The 18,509-nt window shown below is 37.3% G+C and overlaps 1 protein-coding gene across 3 annotated transcripts in view; it reads right to left on the bottom strand.

Moving 5' to 3' along the window:
* Window positions 1-18,509, bottom strand: part of ksr1a (kinase suppressor of ras 1a) — a 45,588-nt gene that overhangs the window by 11,219 nt on the left and 15,860 nt on the right. For all 3 annotated transcript variants that reach the window (XM_048180879.1, XM_048180878.1, XM_048180877.1), the window contains exons 2-7: window positions 9,361-9,501; window positions 6,031-6,178; window positions 3,631-4,093; window positions 1,310-1,485; window positions 824-893; window positions 628-711 (exon numbers count right to left, since the gene is read on the bottom strand). In XM_048180879.1, coding sequence (XP_048036836.1) covers window positions 628-711; window positions 824-893; window positions 1,310-1,485; window positions 3,631-4,093; window positions 6,031-6,178; window positions 9,361-9,492 — 1,073 coding nt within the window. In that variant the 5' untranslated portion in view covers window positions 9,493-9,501. The remainder of the gene's footprint in view (window positions 1-627; window positions 712-823; window positions 894-1,309; window positions 1,486-3,630; window positions 4,094-6,030; window positions 6,179-9,360; window positions 9,502-18,509) is intronic.

The following is an 18,509-nucleotide window of genomic DNA, read 5'->3' as shown; positions in this document are numbered from 1 at the left end:
GCGAATCTGACACATGTCGGTCAGATGTCCTCTTTACAGCCATTTAAGACTTTATTTAACTCATTTAAGACTGTACTTACGAGGATACTCTACAAAATTGCCATTTTGGCATAATTTTGTGTGTTTTTGTCCGTTCAAGTGTGAAAGAGAACTAAATGCGGCCGACACGCTGTCTGAATTGGCTTTCTGTGCGCACGAGTCATGTGTGTCTGTCACACAGACAGCGCTCCAATACAGTTTTTTTTAATCATCACGCTTGAATGGTTTAATAGCTCTTGAATGAATGATAGTGTGATCGTTTCGCTACTAAAGGATGTAATGCTAGCTCAAGGATGATGGAAAAAATGGACACTGTGTTAATCGCATTAAAAATATTTCATATTATTTATTATAATATTATTTAAATAATATAAATATTTAATATATTTAATAAAAAAACAAGTCATTGCATTCAGACATTTTTTTTGAATTACTGCACTACAGTAAATACAATTACATTACAATTACTGTAATGCAAATTCAGTAATGAAAAATGTTTTTAAATATCATTAAAATAATTTCACAATGCAAATAAATTGTAATGGGCCTTAAAATTCACTATTCGCTTAATTTTTTACATTTTCTCACCTGCAGTGTTTACATTTCACCCCAAAGATCATGTTTTTCTGGCACACTTGACATGTCTGGGAGAGCCAAGACTTTGTTGAGAACCTGTAAACAAAAACAAACATCTTTATGTTTATGTCTCCAGGACATAATTCTACAATCATTTCCATTCTAGAAGATTTTGATTGGTGAAGTAAGCCCATAGGGGCGGGGTTACCTGTGAGTGACAGCCAGACCGATGTCTCTCCGCAAAGCCTGAGGTGAACTGCGGTGGACGGTAACATTATCTAGAGAGAGACAGAACAGACAGAGACAGTTTGAATGAGAGGCATTAATTTGAGTGTCTCTAAACAACACGGTTTTAGACATAACAGAACCGCCAGATATACTAGACCTCCAAAACACAACAAACACTGGTCTAGACTCAGTAGCAAACGCTCAGTAAACAGCTGTGCTTTTACAAAGTGCTGCTGGTGAATCATTTACTCCTCTCCCTGAAAACCGCCAGTGATCGCAGGAGTATTTGAGTGTGTAGAGCAGGTGAGAGCTTCCTCTTCACTCTGAGAGGTTGAACTGTGACCTCAGTCTGATCAGCATTCAGCAGGCACTTCACTGCAGTCTGGTCTATTTGAATTGAAGATCTTCTCCTCAGTCAAGAACTATTCATGTGTCTGAAATGCTGTAATTGTGCTGTTGAACTCACTCCTCAGACCGATGTACTCTTCCTGTAGTGTGGGAGTACCAGGCAAAGTGTACGGGGCCGTGGCGGGTGCCGCCCCAGGGGTCCGTGCAGAGAGAGTGGGCGAGCGTGATGGAGAGTCCTCACAACCGTTCCCATTAATTTGGACATTCAGAAACAGCTTGTTCTTCTTCACACACCTAAGAACAACAAAATCAGTGTGACCTCAGACGGATCACAAAGAGTAATGATCAAATTATATATTGGTCAGACCGATTCATCGGCTGATTTCTGGCTATTTTGGGATTACTGCATTTTTAATCTAGAATAACTGTGCCTGCTTGGTAAATTTAATGAAGCCTGAACATGCACATTTCCTGTTTTAAAATATATTTCTGTCAATTTGGAGGGAATATTGTGTAAAATAAACATTTACTTAATTATCAAATTTATTTACACCTGATATATATATATATATATATATATATATATATATATATATATATATATATATATATATATATATATATATATATATAAAAAATATATATAAAATATATAAAATGCTCTCTATATATTAGTAAATTAAATTGTATATATATATATATATATATATATATATATATATATATATATATATATATATATATATATAGTGTCTGTGTATATATATATATATATATATATATATATATATATATATATATATATATATATATATATATATATAGTGTGTGTATATATATATATATATATATATATATATATATATATATATATATATATATATATATATATATTATTCTGTCTCTATATATTATATTATATTATATTATTTTGTTGTAAAATTGTTATGTAGTCCAAATCAACAATTTAATACAATTCATATAATACTTAATCATATTAAAATTCATTAATATAATAGTTTATAAATAAATTCAAAATGTAAGCATAATTTAATTTATTTATTATATTTAATTTTTATTTATCAACATAATTTAAATGGGTCTAATAGTAATTTCAGCATTTAGCATTTGCTTTCAGATCTGAAGGTTTTTAACATCATGAGACATTTTAGTCAAGTGTGTCCAAACTTTTGACTAATATATTGAAATCTAAATATTTGAATCAGCTGTTGAAACACCCATATTGGCCAAACACTAACAAAAATGTCATGAAACATTCGGCAAGAAGTGTGTCGTTATTGTGTGGTCACGTTGTTGGACCAAGTGGTCATGACATCATCACAGATTGCTATTAGTCACTGCACAGAAACATGCATGACTTATGAAAAATCACAGTAAGTGACTGTAAAATAATTCTAGCGATTTAACCCTGTAAAGTCTGACATATGAATTAATAGCCTGAAAAAATATATATATATTTTTTTAATTAAATGGATGAGTTCATGAGTTTGTTTTTTGTTGTATATCATATTTGATACATTTTTATGGCTCATACAGTATAATATAGGAGAATATGGAGCTCATACTCAACTCAAGGTGAAAAAACATCTCAATTTTATACAGAGCAAAAATATGCAATTTGGTGCAGTTGCTATTTATATGGCCAAAAAGATGAAATTGTAAACCAGTGATTTAATACAGTATAGAAGACTACTTACATAAAATGAATATAAACATCACTCTATTTCTCCCAATAATATGTCTTAGGAAAACTGTATTTAAAATTCACCCAAAAATGAAAATTCTGTCATCATTTACTCCCCCTCAAGTAGTTCCAAACCTGTATGAATTTCTTTGTTCTGCTGAACACAAAAGATTATATTTGGAAAAATGTTTGTAACCAAGCAGATCTCGCCCCCCATTTACAACCATAGTAGGAAAAACAAATACTATGTTAGTCAATGGCATTCTTCCTTAGTGTTCAGCAGAACAAAGCAATCCATACAGGTTTGGAACTACTTGAAGGTGAGTAAATGATGACAGAATTTTCATTTTTGGGTGAACTATCCCTTTAAATCTGTAGTTTTATGATCAAAGCTGTGTAGTTTTTATTGTGGGGGCAAAACATTTAATGCAATGCAATACAATGATGATTGCGAGATGTACAAATAAACATTCCTCAAAAGCCTGATGTATCAAACATAACTTTCAACATAAATTTCAACAAAATTCAACAGACTTTTTTCTAAAAATTATGTATAGATAATCAAGTAAACCAAAGTTCAGGTCATGCTTATATTTTAGAGGCTTTAGAAATGTGCGCATCAAATATGATACAGTAGGCTTTACACTGTTAAATACTTTTACAAAGTACATTTGATGTCCCTATTTGTGGTATGTCAGTGTTTGTACTCTATGGTTCATTTCCTCATGACCTACTTGTTAGTGGGCGTGTCTTCGATGCGGTGGCCGAGCTGACTCTCGTGACTCTTGCTGCGGGTCAGCGAGATGTTGGGGAGGAGGTGCAAAACTTTGCGGGAGGGAGGAGGAGGGGTGCAGGGAGGCTTGAGGCGGTGTCTCCTCCGTGAGGGCGGGGTTATGGGCGGAGTTGAGGTGTGTCCGGTGAGTCTGACGGGCCGGGAGCTGTAATACGGACTGGGATCGGTCAGACTCTCCGCGTAACCGTGGTAGATGTGAGCTTCGCCGGGCGACAGGATGTAGCGGGGGTATGGGCAGGTGGTGAGGGGCGTGGAGGGTGTGGTCAGGGGTCGGGCCAGAGGGGAAGGGCTGTGTGGTCGCAGGGAACCTCCTAGTAATGGAATCTGGTCCACTGGAGTCAAGCCGCCACTGTCCCGCCTCATGGGCTCGGAGAACCAACAGCCGCTGTCCTCTTTAAACTCCCCTGAAGGTAACAGAATTATAGTCAGTTCAGAAGAAATATATCCATTGATTGGCTACCCATCAAAATAAAAGCTTGCTGGTTTCACATTTCAAAATGAAGAAATGAAGAAGCTATTTATATTAGTTTTGTAATTTTACAGTTTACTGAACTGGTCAAAAACAGTAGGAATGTGCCCTATGCAAACGCAAGTGGACAGATTTTTTTTTAAACTTTGTAACTGCTACTGAAAGTTATTTTATATGAATAGGTTGTATGTGTACTAGTGTGGAGATACATGCCAACAAAACCATCATCATGAGAATGATTTTCTAAAATCTAGGACCACAATAGAAATAAGTTAATGCAACTTTATTGTGTTATCCTTGACAAAGAAGTTGTAATGAGGTTTTATGTCAAATTAACTCAAAAAATGTCTTTAGGAGTAAAAAAAAATAATAATAATCTTCCAGCTTTTTAAATTATTTTTATTGTGCACTCCCCAACAAAATTCTAGAATGATTAATGCTTTCCAAATATATCTATTCAGTTAATTTGGTAAACTGTATTTCTACATTGCACAATTTATATAGCAGAAAAAGTAGATATCACAATGTCAGTTTTTCCAATATTGTGCAGCCCTAATCAAAATCGACAATTATAATTTTTTATGGAATATTCCAATATTTAAAGGTGCCATCGAACGTTTTTTTTACAAGATGTAATATAAGTCTAAGGTGTCCCCTGAATGAGTCTGTGAAGTTGCAGCTCAAAATACCCCATAGATTTTTTTTAATAATTTTTTTTAACTGCCTATTTTGAGGCATAATTAGAAATGCGGCGATTCAGGCTGCGGCCCCTTTAAATCGTGTGCTCTCCGCCCCCTCCCGAGCTCTCGACTCTATCACTGCATAAACAAAGTTCACACAGCTAATATAACCCTCAAAATGGATCTTTACAAAGTGTTCGTCTTGCAGTATGTCTAATTGCGTAAGTACAGTCTTTATTTGGATGTTTGCATTTGATTCTGAATGATTTTGATGGTGCTCCGTGGCTAAGGGCTAATGCTACACTGTTGGAGAGATTTATAAAGAATGAAGTTGTGTTTATGAATTATACAGACTGCAAGTGTTTAAAAATGAAAATAGCGCGGCTCTTGTCTCCGTGAATACAGTAAGAAACGATGGTAACTTTAACCTCATTTAACAGTACATTAACAACATGCTAACGAAACATTTAGAAAGACAATTTACAAATATCACTAAAAATATCATGTAATCATGGATCATGTCAGTTATTATTGCTCAATCTGCCATTTTTCGCTATTGTCCTTGCTTGCTTACCTAGTGTGAAGATTCAGCTGTGCACAGATCCAGACATTAATACTGGCTGCCCTTGTCTAATGCCTTGAACATGGGCTGACATATGTAAATATTGGGGGCGTACATATTAATGATCCCGACTGTTACGTAACAGTCGGTGTTATGTTGAGATTCGCCTGTTCTTCGGAGGTCTTTTAAACAAATGAGATTTATATAAGAAGGAGGAAACAATGGTGTTTGAGACTCACTGTATGTCATTTCCATGTACTGAACTCTTGTTATTCAACTATGCCGAGGTAAATTCAATTTTCAATTCGATGGCACCTTTAATATAAATTATTAATCCGGGCATATCATTTTTTTAAATCATCTGCCCTCATAATCTTTAATCAAAATAACTTCCCCTCCCTCTTGCAGCGACATCTTTTTCTATTCTCTGATGGCGCATTTACTGGCATGAGGGCGGGACAATCTGTCACTCACATGACATCACAGCACAGCAAACCTCAACCATACAATCAATTCTCCATGGACAAAATTTTTTTCTTGCTCAGAAGCCGTTTCACTTGGATAGACATCACAATATTGAAAAAAAGACAATCGCAACTTCCGTTTAATGCTGACTTTAAGTGAACCCACCTGACTCAGAGGCACTCTTTAAACAGTTGAGGGCCGCACACAGCCTGGTGCACTCCTCTGAACTGGAGCCCAGCCGTCTCATGGTTTCCTTCACCTGACTGCCGGGCATCTGCAGCAGAGCATCCAATGACAACTTCACGTTCACAGCCTGAAGAGAGCGAGAGGAGGGAGAGAATGACAGTGAGTCTGGTCTAAAATACCTTTTAAACATGCTTCTGCAATGTGAAGAAAAAGCAATCAGCAAGATGCTGACATAATCCTAACAGGCAGAGGGTTATTCAACAGGTGATTTAGGGTCACATACACCACGCACTCGCAGTTCATTCTCTTGTGAATAAAGCTCTCCACCTCTTCAAATTCCCAGGACACATGACCTCTTAGACTAATTCATCTGAGTCCCTATTTACAAACCTGTGTGTGTGATTGATTTGAAGTGAAGGACTCCTGAGACTTTACTGATATTAATATCATATTAGCCCAGAATTACTCACAGAATCATGCTGTAAATGCATGATGAATCTCACAAACTGATATTTTTGGTGGGGCTTTTGACATGTTTAATGCCAATCATAATGGAGAGAGCACAGGATATGATGTTGTGGAGAAGAGTCATAAGGGTGATAATGAAAAGACACAAGCCAGAATGCAGCTTGGGTGTCGGATCATGCATGCTATTGCTAACCTCCAGGCCACAACTGCAACAACTTTCTTGTTTTTTAGTTTATTATGGATCTGGCCTGTTGACATGTACAGTGCACAGCATAAATGAGCACACCCCCTCTGAAACTTCTGAAAGTCAGCAATTACTCAATTACTTAGAAGACATGTTAGGGTTCTTTAGAGATATAATGTTTCAGCAAGTCTGCTTAATCAATTACCAAAAATTATTCAGGAAAATAAGATTTTCTTATCAAGGTGATAAAATGTTGTGTAGCAAAAATGAGTACACCCTCCTAAAAGTTACTAAATAAAACGAAATAACAATTTTCTGGTGTAAGTTTAAGGCAATGTTTGATCAACAGGTAAGTATGTTGAACCAAAACATTTAAAGATAAGTAATTTCTTGACAATTAAAAGTGTTATATAGCCCACTGAATCATTCTCAGACTTAATGCTGACAACAATGGAACCACTTGGGAGAGAACTGTCAGGAGACTCGTTTCTGAGCACAAAAGAGGACAGTGGAACAAGAGGATTACCAAATCATTGTTTTAAGTGTGAAAATATAGCAAAAGTTACACAGAAATTCAAAAACAATGGAGTTGTGACAAGGCCCCTGAAATAATCAGGCCTTCATTTTAAGCTTTCATTTAGTGATGAGGGATTTGTTTGCTAGACAAAGAGCAGGAGAAATACCAAGCAAGTGTCTCAGAGCCAGCAAAAGCTATGAAAAGAGTGACTGTTTATCTCACAGAGTAAGATGCAGCCTGCAGAAATGACATGCATGGTTGTTGTTCTTACTGGAACTACTTACTGTAGCCAAAGCACAATAAAGATTCTGGGAATCAATACTCTGGTCTCATGAGACCAAATCAATCATTTTGGATCTAACAGCATCCAAAATGTTATGGTGTTGTTAGAGGAGGAGTACAGTGAGAAGTGCCTGGTTCCCACAGTAAAGTTCAGTGGTAGTAAAGCTCTTATATAGGGATATCTGAGTGCAGAAGGTGTGAGGGAGTTGTGCTTTATCAATGCTGTCATGAATTCCCACACTACTGTGTAATTTAATACACAAACTTGAAACAGAAGATGTTACCCTTTCCTCATTTCCTCATTCATATGCATTCTCCCAAGGTGAAAAGCCCTCTGTGGACATTTAAGTACTAGAATATTATACATTTGTTGAATTAAATCTAGGGTGTACTCATTTCTGCAATCCTTAATTTAAACAAAATTGGCTAATTTACTTATTTTATGGCTATTAATGACATATATTTCTCAGTTTTTATAATGTATATGTTTAATATATTTTAGTTTTGCCATCTTTCCATGAATTGTATTAGTGATCATAAAGAAAATACATCTTTTGCATTTGTTCAGAGAGGGTGTGCTCATTTATGCTGTGCACTGTATGTGACACACAGTATCATATTGCACATTTGCAACTGATCTCGCTGAGCAGAAAAAAAGTAGGAAAAGAGGAGAGTTCGCTGTTGTCCGTGAGAATGGATGCTTCAATGTAATGTAGGAGTAGAGCAGCGTCAGAGAGAGAGAGAGAGAGAGAGAGGCTGACTCAGGATGTTGGGTAATTAGAGTTGGTGTATCTCGGGTCTGCTGGGAATGTGGCTGTGGCCAAACTGCCAAAATACGGCCGATATTCTAATTCCTCAGCTTTACTCAAAGATATTGAACTACAAAGCTTGAAAACACACAAAACACAAACTTTATCAATGCCCTGATTACGGTTTTATTTGCAAATTCGATTTGGTGCCAAGTGTCCAGCCTCACACAATGGAAGACCTGAAATTGTATTTTTGGACACCTGATCTTTTGTTCATATATTTAATATGCAAGAAAGTGGAAGGACTGTCTTGGTTTTGTGTACATAAACATATTTTTGTATTAAAAACAACAACAACAACAACAACAAAACAAGGCCATAATCTGTCAAATCTAAAAATCTGGGCAATGAAACGAGTAGTTTACATATAATAATATGCAATACATTTTATTATATATTTAAAAAAAAAAATCCTTTATGCAAAATAAGTAACATTTTAAATATTTAAAAATAATTCTAACTTAATATTTAATAAAATATACATTTAATTAAAATATAAAAAGTCAAATATACAGTAACTTTATACAGGCATAAAACAGTATTTACAGTATTTATTTATTTTTTAATCAAAATGTATTATTTGATTTTTATGTAAAATGTGATCCAGTGACAAATATGACCATTGACTGGCTTTGTGAGAGTTAACTTGTTACATTTGTCATTTGACTTTCTGGTAATCAGAAACATGCATGATAGGTAACATTATATAAACACACAATATACATTATCAAAGTACCTGATAGCAACTGATATGGATTTCACTTTTTGCATTATATATGGGCATTAAAATGTATTTTTATTTTTTATAATTTTAATTTTCTTTTATTAAGTTTTGGTGTGAAATTTTATCCAGACAAATATGACCATTGATTGGCTAAATGAGAGTCACCTTGTAACGTACTTGAATTGTATTTTTATGTGTCAAAAATGGGTCACATTGCCAAAGTCCTGAAAATGTACAGGCAAACTATTAAAAACACCTGATATGAATTTAGCTGAAAAGACATAATTATTCCCTCCTCTTCAACACACAAACACACACTCGTTACCTCTATAAGCTCAGGTCTGACGTTGATGGTGCGTAACCAGTCCTCCAGCCGTGGGTAGCTGTTCAGTGCCGGCGGCCTTTCTGTGTCTGGCACCTTCTGCTTACACTGCAGCTGTTTACAGATGTACTTCATGAGCTTGACCTGAAGGGGGAAGCAGAGCACAAAGCAGATGAGGGAGGGGCCGGTCAGAGGAGGGGCGGAGCCTGAGAGAGGCCTTTATTGCCTCTGCGGGTTTCACATTCAACCAAAGGACAATTTCACATACAGCTGTGTGAACTCAGATTTTTGAAGACAGACAAGTGTTACATGAGCATGATGGATATTACAAATGACACCAAGAAGACATGCAATCAAGTCCATTTAGATTTAAAGGGATAGTTCACCCAAAAATGACAATTCTGTCATCATTTACTCGCCCTCAAGTAGATCCAAACCTGTATGGATTTCTTTGTTCTGCTGAACACAAAGGAAGATATTTGGAAGAATGTCGGTAACCAAACATATCTCGCCCCCAATTGAATATCATAGTAGGAAAAATAAATACTATGGTAGTCAATGGGGGGCGAGATCTGTTTGGTTACTGACATTCTTCCAAATATCTTCCTTTGTGTTGAGCAGAACAAAGAAATTCATACAGGTTTGGAACTACTTGAGGGCGAGTAAATGATGACAGAATTTTCATTTTTGGGTGAACTATCCCTTTAATGACAGGCCCTTATGACATGGATGTGAAATCTCAAAGAATGCATGTTCTGTCAGAATGGCAGATGTCAATTAATCAAAGTCACAATACATCGGATACAGCACCGATCCAAAGCTTTGCATTACTGCAGTGTCTCTCATCAGCCAGATTTCAGCCTCAGTCGCACCTGCAAATAACACGGCATCAGAGCGCACGCAGTTTGAAATCTGACTGGATTTTCTCTCCCTCTCTCTTTTTTGTGCTCCCCTTCAGCAAACAGGGCTGTCAGCTATAAATAACTGTTATTATATGGAAGGGAGCTGCAGCCCTCCTCATGGGGGCGACTGCACTGCTGGCATGGCAACTGAGTGTCATCGGAACACTGCGCTGACGGTGGGAGCGTTCTGACATCACAGCTCCACGAGACGCAGAGTTCACACTGAGGCTAAGGCGGCAGTCCGTCTCGTCGAACGCAGCCGTTGCCGTCTGCTCCCAGTTTCATATTCCGCCGAACATGCCGATTTAGGGCTACAGGATTTTTCCCCATTCCAGCCTGTATTAGGGATGTGTGAGACTAGTTGACTAAATGATACTGCTGCTACTAGTCGACGTTGGAAATACTAGTCATTTTTTTGCACTTTTATGTTTTGCTTTATATTTTTACAAAGGCTACATTCAAATTACTGTCATGCTAATGTTTCAGTTAAAAAAATAATACATTATTTTGAAAAGTGTATATCTGGAGCAGAACACAAAATCATTTCATTTTACATTTTAGACTTTGCATGTGTCATTCGTTTCGGGCTAAAGAGAAATCCCCATTTGGAAGACAAAGTGAGGGATTATTTTGAATTTAAACAAAAAAATGAAAAGCAGAAAAAAACAATACCCATATGAAATATGGGTAAATTATTATTTTTTTTAAATTTTATACCAATTTAAAGTGAAAAAATTATGAATGAAACTTACTTGACAACATGAGATCCTAAATTAGTACACTAATGAATAGAATATACTTAAATAATGTTGCCAGTACACATCAAGCTTTTCTTGTGATTTTGCCCTGTGTCATGTGCACAGATACTTTCATACACAAAAAGCGCATTCAAACTGATGCGAAAGCATTTGCCGTGGTTACAAACAACAATACCTTGATGTGCTGATTTATGCTAACTTAATTTTATTTGAGGAATTCTGTTTATAATATAAAAAATTAGTGCTGTCAAATCGATTAATCACGATTAATCACATCCAACATAAAAGTTTGTAACTATATATGTGTGTGTATATATATATACACACACACACACACACACACACACACACACACACACACAATATATCATTATATATTATATATTTTCACTTACATGCGATTAATTACGATTAATCGATTTGACTGCACAATTAAATACAAAAATTGTGCTGTCCCACCCTACATTTTTTCTTGTTCGAGAAGCCATTTCACTTGGATAAGTCTTAACAGAGAATAAAAGACTATCACACCTTCCATTTCATGCCGACTTTAAAGCTGCAGTCCGCGATTTTTCCTCTTTGTCGCCATCTCTTGTTTGAAACCTGCAATTGCAGTCATATGCGGAACAGTTATCTGTACGTGCGTTGTGCCTCGGCACAGCTCGTCAGCGCGGATGAATCTAATGCTTGCTGTCAGTCACCGCACCGGTGTGGATACTGAACTTCAGAATCACAGATTCAACGTCTTGAAAGTATGACCAATATAAGAATTTTCACTGGAAAATATCATCTGAACAAGTAAGTAACATTTCTGACACTTTTGTTCTGACCAACTGAGGAAAAAAGCATTAGGCCTACAATAAATCACACTGCCAATGATGATTAAATCTAACGATCGCTTAGCTCTGATCATGCTAAACCGTGCAAATTATTATTACTGTTAAATTGTTCTCAAATTGTTAATGTTAACAACATCAGCATTACGTGACTATGTGTATTTAGTGTGTATTAGCGTTACCTGTAGATTTCAAGTAGCCACTCCACAGTTCAAAGTCTTTTGCTTTTTGACTACGGGTGAATCTCCAGTTGTCACTGATGATTGTCATTTGGACCTTTCTGGATTACAATCCGCCATCAAAATGATAAATTGAATTATTTCAGCTGCTGTGAGAACAGACTATAAATAATCCGCTACCAGCAGCATCCTCACGTGATAAAACCGACTAGCCTGGACTCCTTCTTTCTGTTTACGGACGTGACGTAATGACGCACAGACGAACTGCTGCATGCTCAAATTTCCCACGGAAATCCACCATGTCGCTCTTATTATAAAACATTATTACAAGCTTACCGTTGTGTACTTGCTGAAAAATAGATTTTGGATCAATTTTAACCAAAAAAAGTTACGGACTGCAGCTTTAATGTACACTGATCACAATGCAAGGCAAGAACAGCACATGTATATGACTTATTTTTCAGGAGCATGCTTTGACTGTTTGATTCATAGATTAAGTAGGCTATTTCAAATGGATCGCTTATACAGACTAGTCGGTTGCAAAATTTCTGTTTAAGCGTTATGGAAATTTGTCTTGGCGCACATTGCTAGTAAAGATCGTTCTGGATAATAAACACAGTTGGGAACGCTCCCAAATCTTGCACAAACAAACTGCACTGGCCAACGCAGGAGGAATTTTCCAGCTCGGTGCAGAATGCTGACCCACCTCAAATTCACCGATGCACTCAAAAAACCACACCTATTCCCTCGTTCTGCCTGTATCCAGCTTCCTGGATGGGCCGCACGGACACCTCAGCAGAACAGAAGCGCTGATGACGCAGTGAGACAGAAAGAAGGGAAGGGGGGAAAATAGTGGGAGAGAGAGAGAGAGAAAGAATGAGAGGGTAGGGTGAGAGGAGGGCTCACCTGCTGTGACAGTTCAGGTCAGCGGCTCACTGACGCACAGAGGCCCGTTACCATGAGGCCGATGGCCATAAAACGAGTCATCCTTTCACACTTACCCCTCCGCCGCCCCCCATCCCACTGCTGCCGCCTGCAATCACTGCTTTAATGAGAACAGCACGCTTATACATGCATTAAACAGACACACTTCATCCCTCTATCATCATAACCAGATACACCAACAAATACGCATAGAATATATAAACTGATCCCTGCATAATTAAACTGTATACTAATATATTCCATATAAATTTAAACTGATCCCAAAATCATATTCAAATTGACTGTTATACATCTGCTCCCTCACTCACTATATGTGCAAACTGATCCACACATACTGAAACTCATCTTTATATACTTAAAATGATCCCCATTGAATCCTGCATACTCAAATGTATCCTTTCACTCAATCACTATATACTCAAACTGATCCTTATATACTTAAAATGATGCCCACATACTTAAATTGATCTGAGACAGATCACTATACACTCAAACTGATACTTATAAACTTAAAGTCAGCATTTAACAGCAGTTTTTAGTCTTTTCTTCCCTATTGTGATGTAAACCCAAATTAAACAGCTTCCAGAACAAGAAAAAATGTAGGGCGGGACTTGATTTTGTCCATCGGGAACTGATTGGATGGCTGTGGTTTGCTATTGGTGGATCACATGTGAGTGACAGGTTGTCCCGCTCTCACACCAGTAAACGCGTCATCAGAGAAGAGATGTCGCTGCAAGAGGGAGGGGAAAAAAATTTGATAGAAGATTACGAGGGCATATTTATAATAATATTCCATAAAAAACAAGAATTATAAATTTTGATTCATGGTGACTTGAAAATGATGCCCACATACTTAACCTGAATACTATATACTCAGATTGATCACAATAATCTCAAATTGTTCCTTGCATACTTCAAATAATGCCCACATGATTCCAAAAACTCATAAATATTTAAACTAATTCTAAAATAGTCAAACTGATTCCTTAATAGGCTATATATGCAAACTCATTCCCACATACTCAAATTCATCCAATAATTATACTCAAACGGAAGCCAAATACTCATACTGATGATCCCCACAGACTGATAACTACATACTCAAACTGATGTTTATATACTTTACAATACCCACATAGTCAAGCTGCCATCTTGGCATAATCGCACTGATCCCAAAATACTACCATGAAAGCTATATATCCAAACGGATTCCCACAAACTTCAACAGATCTCCACATCTTCAAATGATCCATACATACTCAAACCGATCCCTACTTATTTAAAGGAGAACTATAATGCCCCTTTCACAAGATGTAATATAAGTGTCCCCAGAATGTGTCTGTGAAGTTTCAGCTCAAAATACCCCACAGATCATTTATTATAGCTTGTCAATTTTGCCCCTATTTGGGTGTGAACAAAAAAAAAGCAGTTTTTGTGTGTGTCCCTTTAAATGCAAATGAGCTGCTGCTCCTGGCCCCCTTTCCAGAAGAGGGCGGAGCTTTAACAGCTCATGCTTCAGTTGCTCAACAACAACAAAGCTGGAGAATCTCACACAGCCAAAATGAGGATTATCAGTAACGGTGTTCAGCCTTACATCGTTCAAACCAGAGTCAGACACTGATGGAGAGATTTAGGAAGAAGTTACAACTTTAAGAATGCATCTGGACGTTTCTGAATGGTTAGTGGATAAATGTATGTAGTTGCTGTGGAGTTGATTCAACTCATCGACTAGCATGTGCCGTCATGTTTATCTTTTGTGCAAATCCAGCATTGAACTGACCCTCGTTTGTGTAAATTTTAGGGTTAGTGATGTCATCAACCCGGTAAGAAGCTCGTTGTAGTCCCTATCAGCCATTTGTTGTAGTCCTTGAAAGCAATTTCTGTAAAAAAAAAAATCTCCCTTTGCATTGAAGTTTGAGCGTCATAACTTTGCAGATGTTGTTTATGCTCAAACAGCAACATTACACACTAACTAAAGATAAAAAAGTGAAATCATAATCAACCACCCCTTTAACTGACCCTCATATATTCAAAATGATACATACATTTTCAAATCATTCCATATGATCCCTATATTCTCACTAATCGTTCCTTACCAAACTACACTCAATATGCGCTCTGTTTTAAGCCTTTTGCATTATGATCAGATCTTTGTACCGAGGAATTTCTGGCTGAAAGTTCTCGGTCTTTATCTCCATTCCGCACCCGCACACACGTCCCTGAGAGAAACCAGTACCTCAACAGGTGAATCAGAGCTTCAATGACAACCTCTCAAGAGCAAATGCTCTCTCTTTTGTACACATACTCACACACATACTTCAGCAAAAAAGTAAAAGACCTTGAGTGCTGTGTCGCAGCTGAAGGCAACAAAAGACCCGCGCGCTGCAGGCGAGCATCTCGTAGCAGACGGCAGAACAAAAACCGGTAGGGTCGGGGGTCACACGCGTAGGAGGACAGGGAACTGAAAGCACCTTGTGGGAGGTCAGAAGCAATAAACAAGCAATTAAAGCTCTATTGCTAACAGCTAAATGCTAATTACACCGAGGACAGTGAGCACTCCACTCAAAGCTCAACTGCCATTCAAAAGCTTTTAGCCGTCGCAGTCAATATGAAAATTTGTGTCAAGTGCTTGAGGTCTGAGAGTTTTCCACAGCGCTCAGATTTCAGAATTAACTAAAAAGGCTCACAATGCAACTGTTTAAAAGTGCAAGGTCTCATCCGATGCTCATATACAGCACACTTCACACAGGAAGAACTTGAATCATTTCACTAACCTAAAGAGCTCTATTTTATAGCCATTTTTTAGGTGCAGCGCAGTTTCTGAATATGGATATTGGGCCTAGTAGTAACTTGCAACAGTCCTAAGCCGCTGTTCTGGTTTTCCTTTTCTTCCTACAGTTACATAAGATGTAGCATTTATGGTATTTTGTTGCAGATTCTCATATGTCAACATTAGGGAAACATAACGTTCTCCTAATGTTAGCGCAAGGGTTCCTGTTTGGTTATTTTTAGAAACCAGCATTCTAGGTAACCGGCCTGACAACCAAATAAGAACCGATACAGAACATTACGTAATGGTTTTATTGTTTAACCAAAGAAGCAGAGAAAATTTGAATTGTATCAAATTTAATCATACTTTTATTCAACAAGGATGCATTAAATTGATCTAAAATGACAATAAAGACATGTATAATGTTACAAAAGATTTCTATTTGAAATAAATGCTGTTCCGTTCCTGATGCATCATGGATTCCACAATAAAGCAGCACAACCGTTTTCAGCATTGATGTTATAATAATAATAAAAAATGTTTCTTGATGCACCAAATCAGCACATTAGAATGATTTCTGAAGGATCATGTGACACTGAAGTCTGGAGTAATGATGCTGAAAATTCAGCTTAGCCATCACAGGAATAAATTGTTTTTATTTTTGTTAACATTTTACAGTATATTCAAATAGAAAACAGTTATTTAAGTCCTCAAACTGACCCCAAACTTTTGTTTTGAGTGGTAGTGTATATGGAAATTGATGAATTTATTATTTAATTAGCCTCTATTTTCTATAACAAATACCATAGATTGCTGCTTAATTGAAATCATAGTTAAATTGATTTAACCATTGTAATAAGGAGCCATCCACCCAGAATATTCAGGTCAACTAGCTTCTGAGGGTTTTTACGTGCTCTCTAGCTGGCCACCTTGGTTAAGGTGGTTAGAACTGGTAAATCACTCTGGAACAGCAACAAAACCACCTGATCACCTTAAAGGGTTAGTTCACCCAAAGATGAAAATGATCCCATGATTTACTCAAACCTCAAGCCATCCTAGGTGTATCTTCTTTCAGACTAACACAATTTAAAAATATCCTGACTCTTCCAAGATTTATAATGGCAGTGAATGGGGGGGGGGGATGGGCTGATTTTGAAGCCCAAAAAATGCATCCGTCCATCATTAAAATAATCCATAAAACTCCAGGCGGTTAATAAAGGCCTTCTGAAGCAAAGTGATGGGTTTTTGTAAGAAAAATATCCATATTTAAAACTTTATTAACTATAATAACTAGCTTCAGCAGATGACAATACGCATACTATGCAAGTCGACTTGTGCCATAAGAGTAACTTCTGACGTGATGCATGTAGGAGTATCGTAAGCTTAAATGCCTCTCGCAATTTAAACAAATAGGGCTGGGCAACAAACTCAAGCTCCTTTTCTCTTATATCCAAACCCTCAAACATTTCTTGTGTAAGACTTCTAATTCGTGACCGGTGTTTTGCTTTGCTCTCTCCTCTGTGCTTCCACGTTCGCCATTACGTCATACGTCAGGGATTACTCTTACAAAAACCCATCGTTTCGCTTCAGAAGGCCTGGAAGCCGTATGGATTATTTATATAATGGATGGATGCATTTCAAAATCGCGCCCCCATTCACTAAATTTATAAAACTTGGAAGAGCCAGGATATTTTTAAATATATCTCCACTTGTGTTCGTCTGAAAGAAGATAATCATATACACCTAGGATGGCTTGAGGGTGAGTAAATCATGGGATAATTTTCATTTTTGGGTGAACTATCCCTTTAAGCTGCTATGACTTGGTTTGTCCACCAGTGGACACTATAGTTAAAAGGATAATCGGGGTACAATAAGAGAAGGCTATGACCGTTTTCTGAGAATGTGTTGGTATGATCGTCACGACGTTGGGACTAATCGTGGTGTGATGTCCACCATAACGGCCACAGGACTGGCATGATTCCTGGTTTTCTAGTCTCACAGCTCTGAGAAAAGCAGAGAAACACCCACTTTCATGTTCTTTTGTTGGTTTGTCTCTGTGAACATTGATTTTGGGGCTTGGCCAAAGCTAGACGGAGATGAACAGGATGATTCTTTGCTGTTGGTGTGAAAGTAAAGGCTGCAGTGGTTTAAAGCCTGCAGAGACACACCAACAGCCCATTTTACTGAGACCAAACAACAAAGCCCATCATCTCAACTCCTCTCATCTTAACACAGGAGATCCTAACAATGCTAAACACTTCATTTATGCAGGTTGTGCCAATGTCTGATAGCAGATTTGAAATTGTGTGCTGTACTAACCGTGCAAACTGCCATTGACATGAATGGAATGCTAATGTCTAGCTTTCTCCAGGTATTATAGAGCTCCTTAGAGCCGCTACAATTAAGGTCCAAATGTTTTGCACTAAATCTTTTTTTACTACAATTGTCTTGCAGGATAAAATCTCTCTGTTTCAGTCTCTTCAGTTTAATTTCTCATATTCATAGCACAGGCATGCATGACCCAGATTAAACATATTGGTTCTGTTTGTTGACCGGACCAGGTCCTGAGCCTGCGCTGCTGTCTCTGCACACACACACACACACACACACACCACTGATAACAATACACTGGTGAAAGTGTGACGTCAGGTTTCCTAGCAACTACACTCCTGGGTTGTCAGTAACGTTTTTTCAGAGTGGGATTTTCCCACAGACACAAAACATGGTGAAAGCTAGACATCTTAACATGGTCATCTGTAGAC

This window comes from Megalobrama amblycephala, linkage group LG2 (genome assembly GCF_018812025.1).
Source record: "Megalobrama amblycephala isolate DHTTF-2021 linkage group LG2, ASM1881202v1, whole genome shotgun sequence".
NCBI classification, from domain to species: Eukaryota; Metazoa; Chordata; class Actinopteri; order Cypriniformes; family Xenocyprididae; genus Megalobrama; species Megalobrama amblycephala.
Note: the sequence above shows the minus strand (reverse complement) of the source record. Positions and strands in the feature narration are given on the sequence as shown.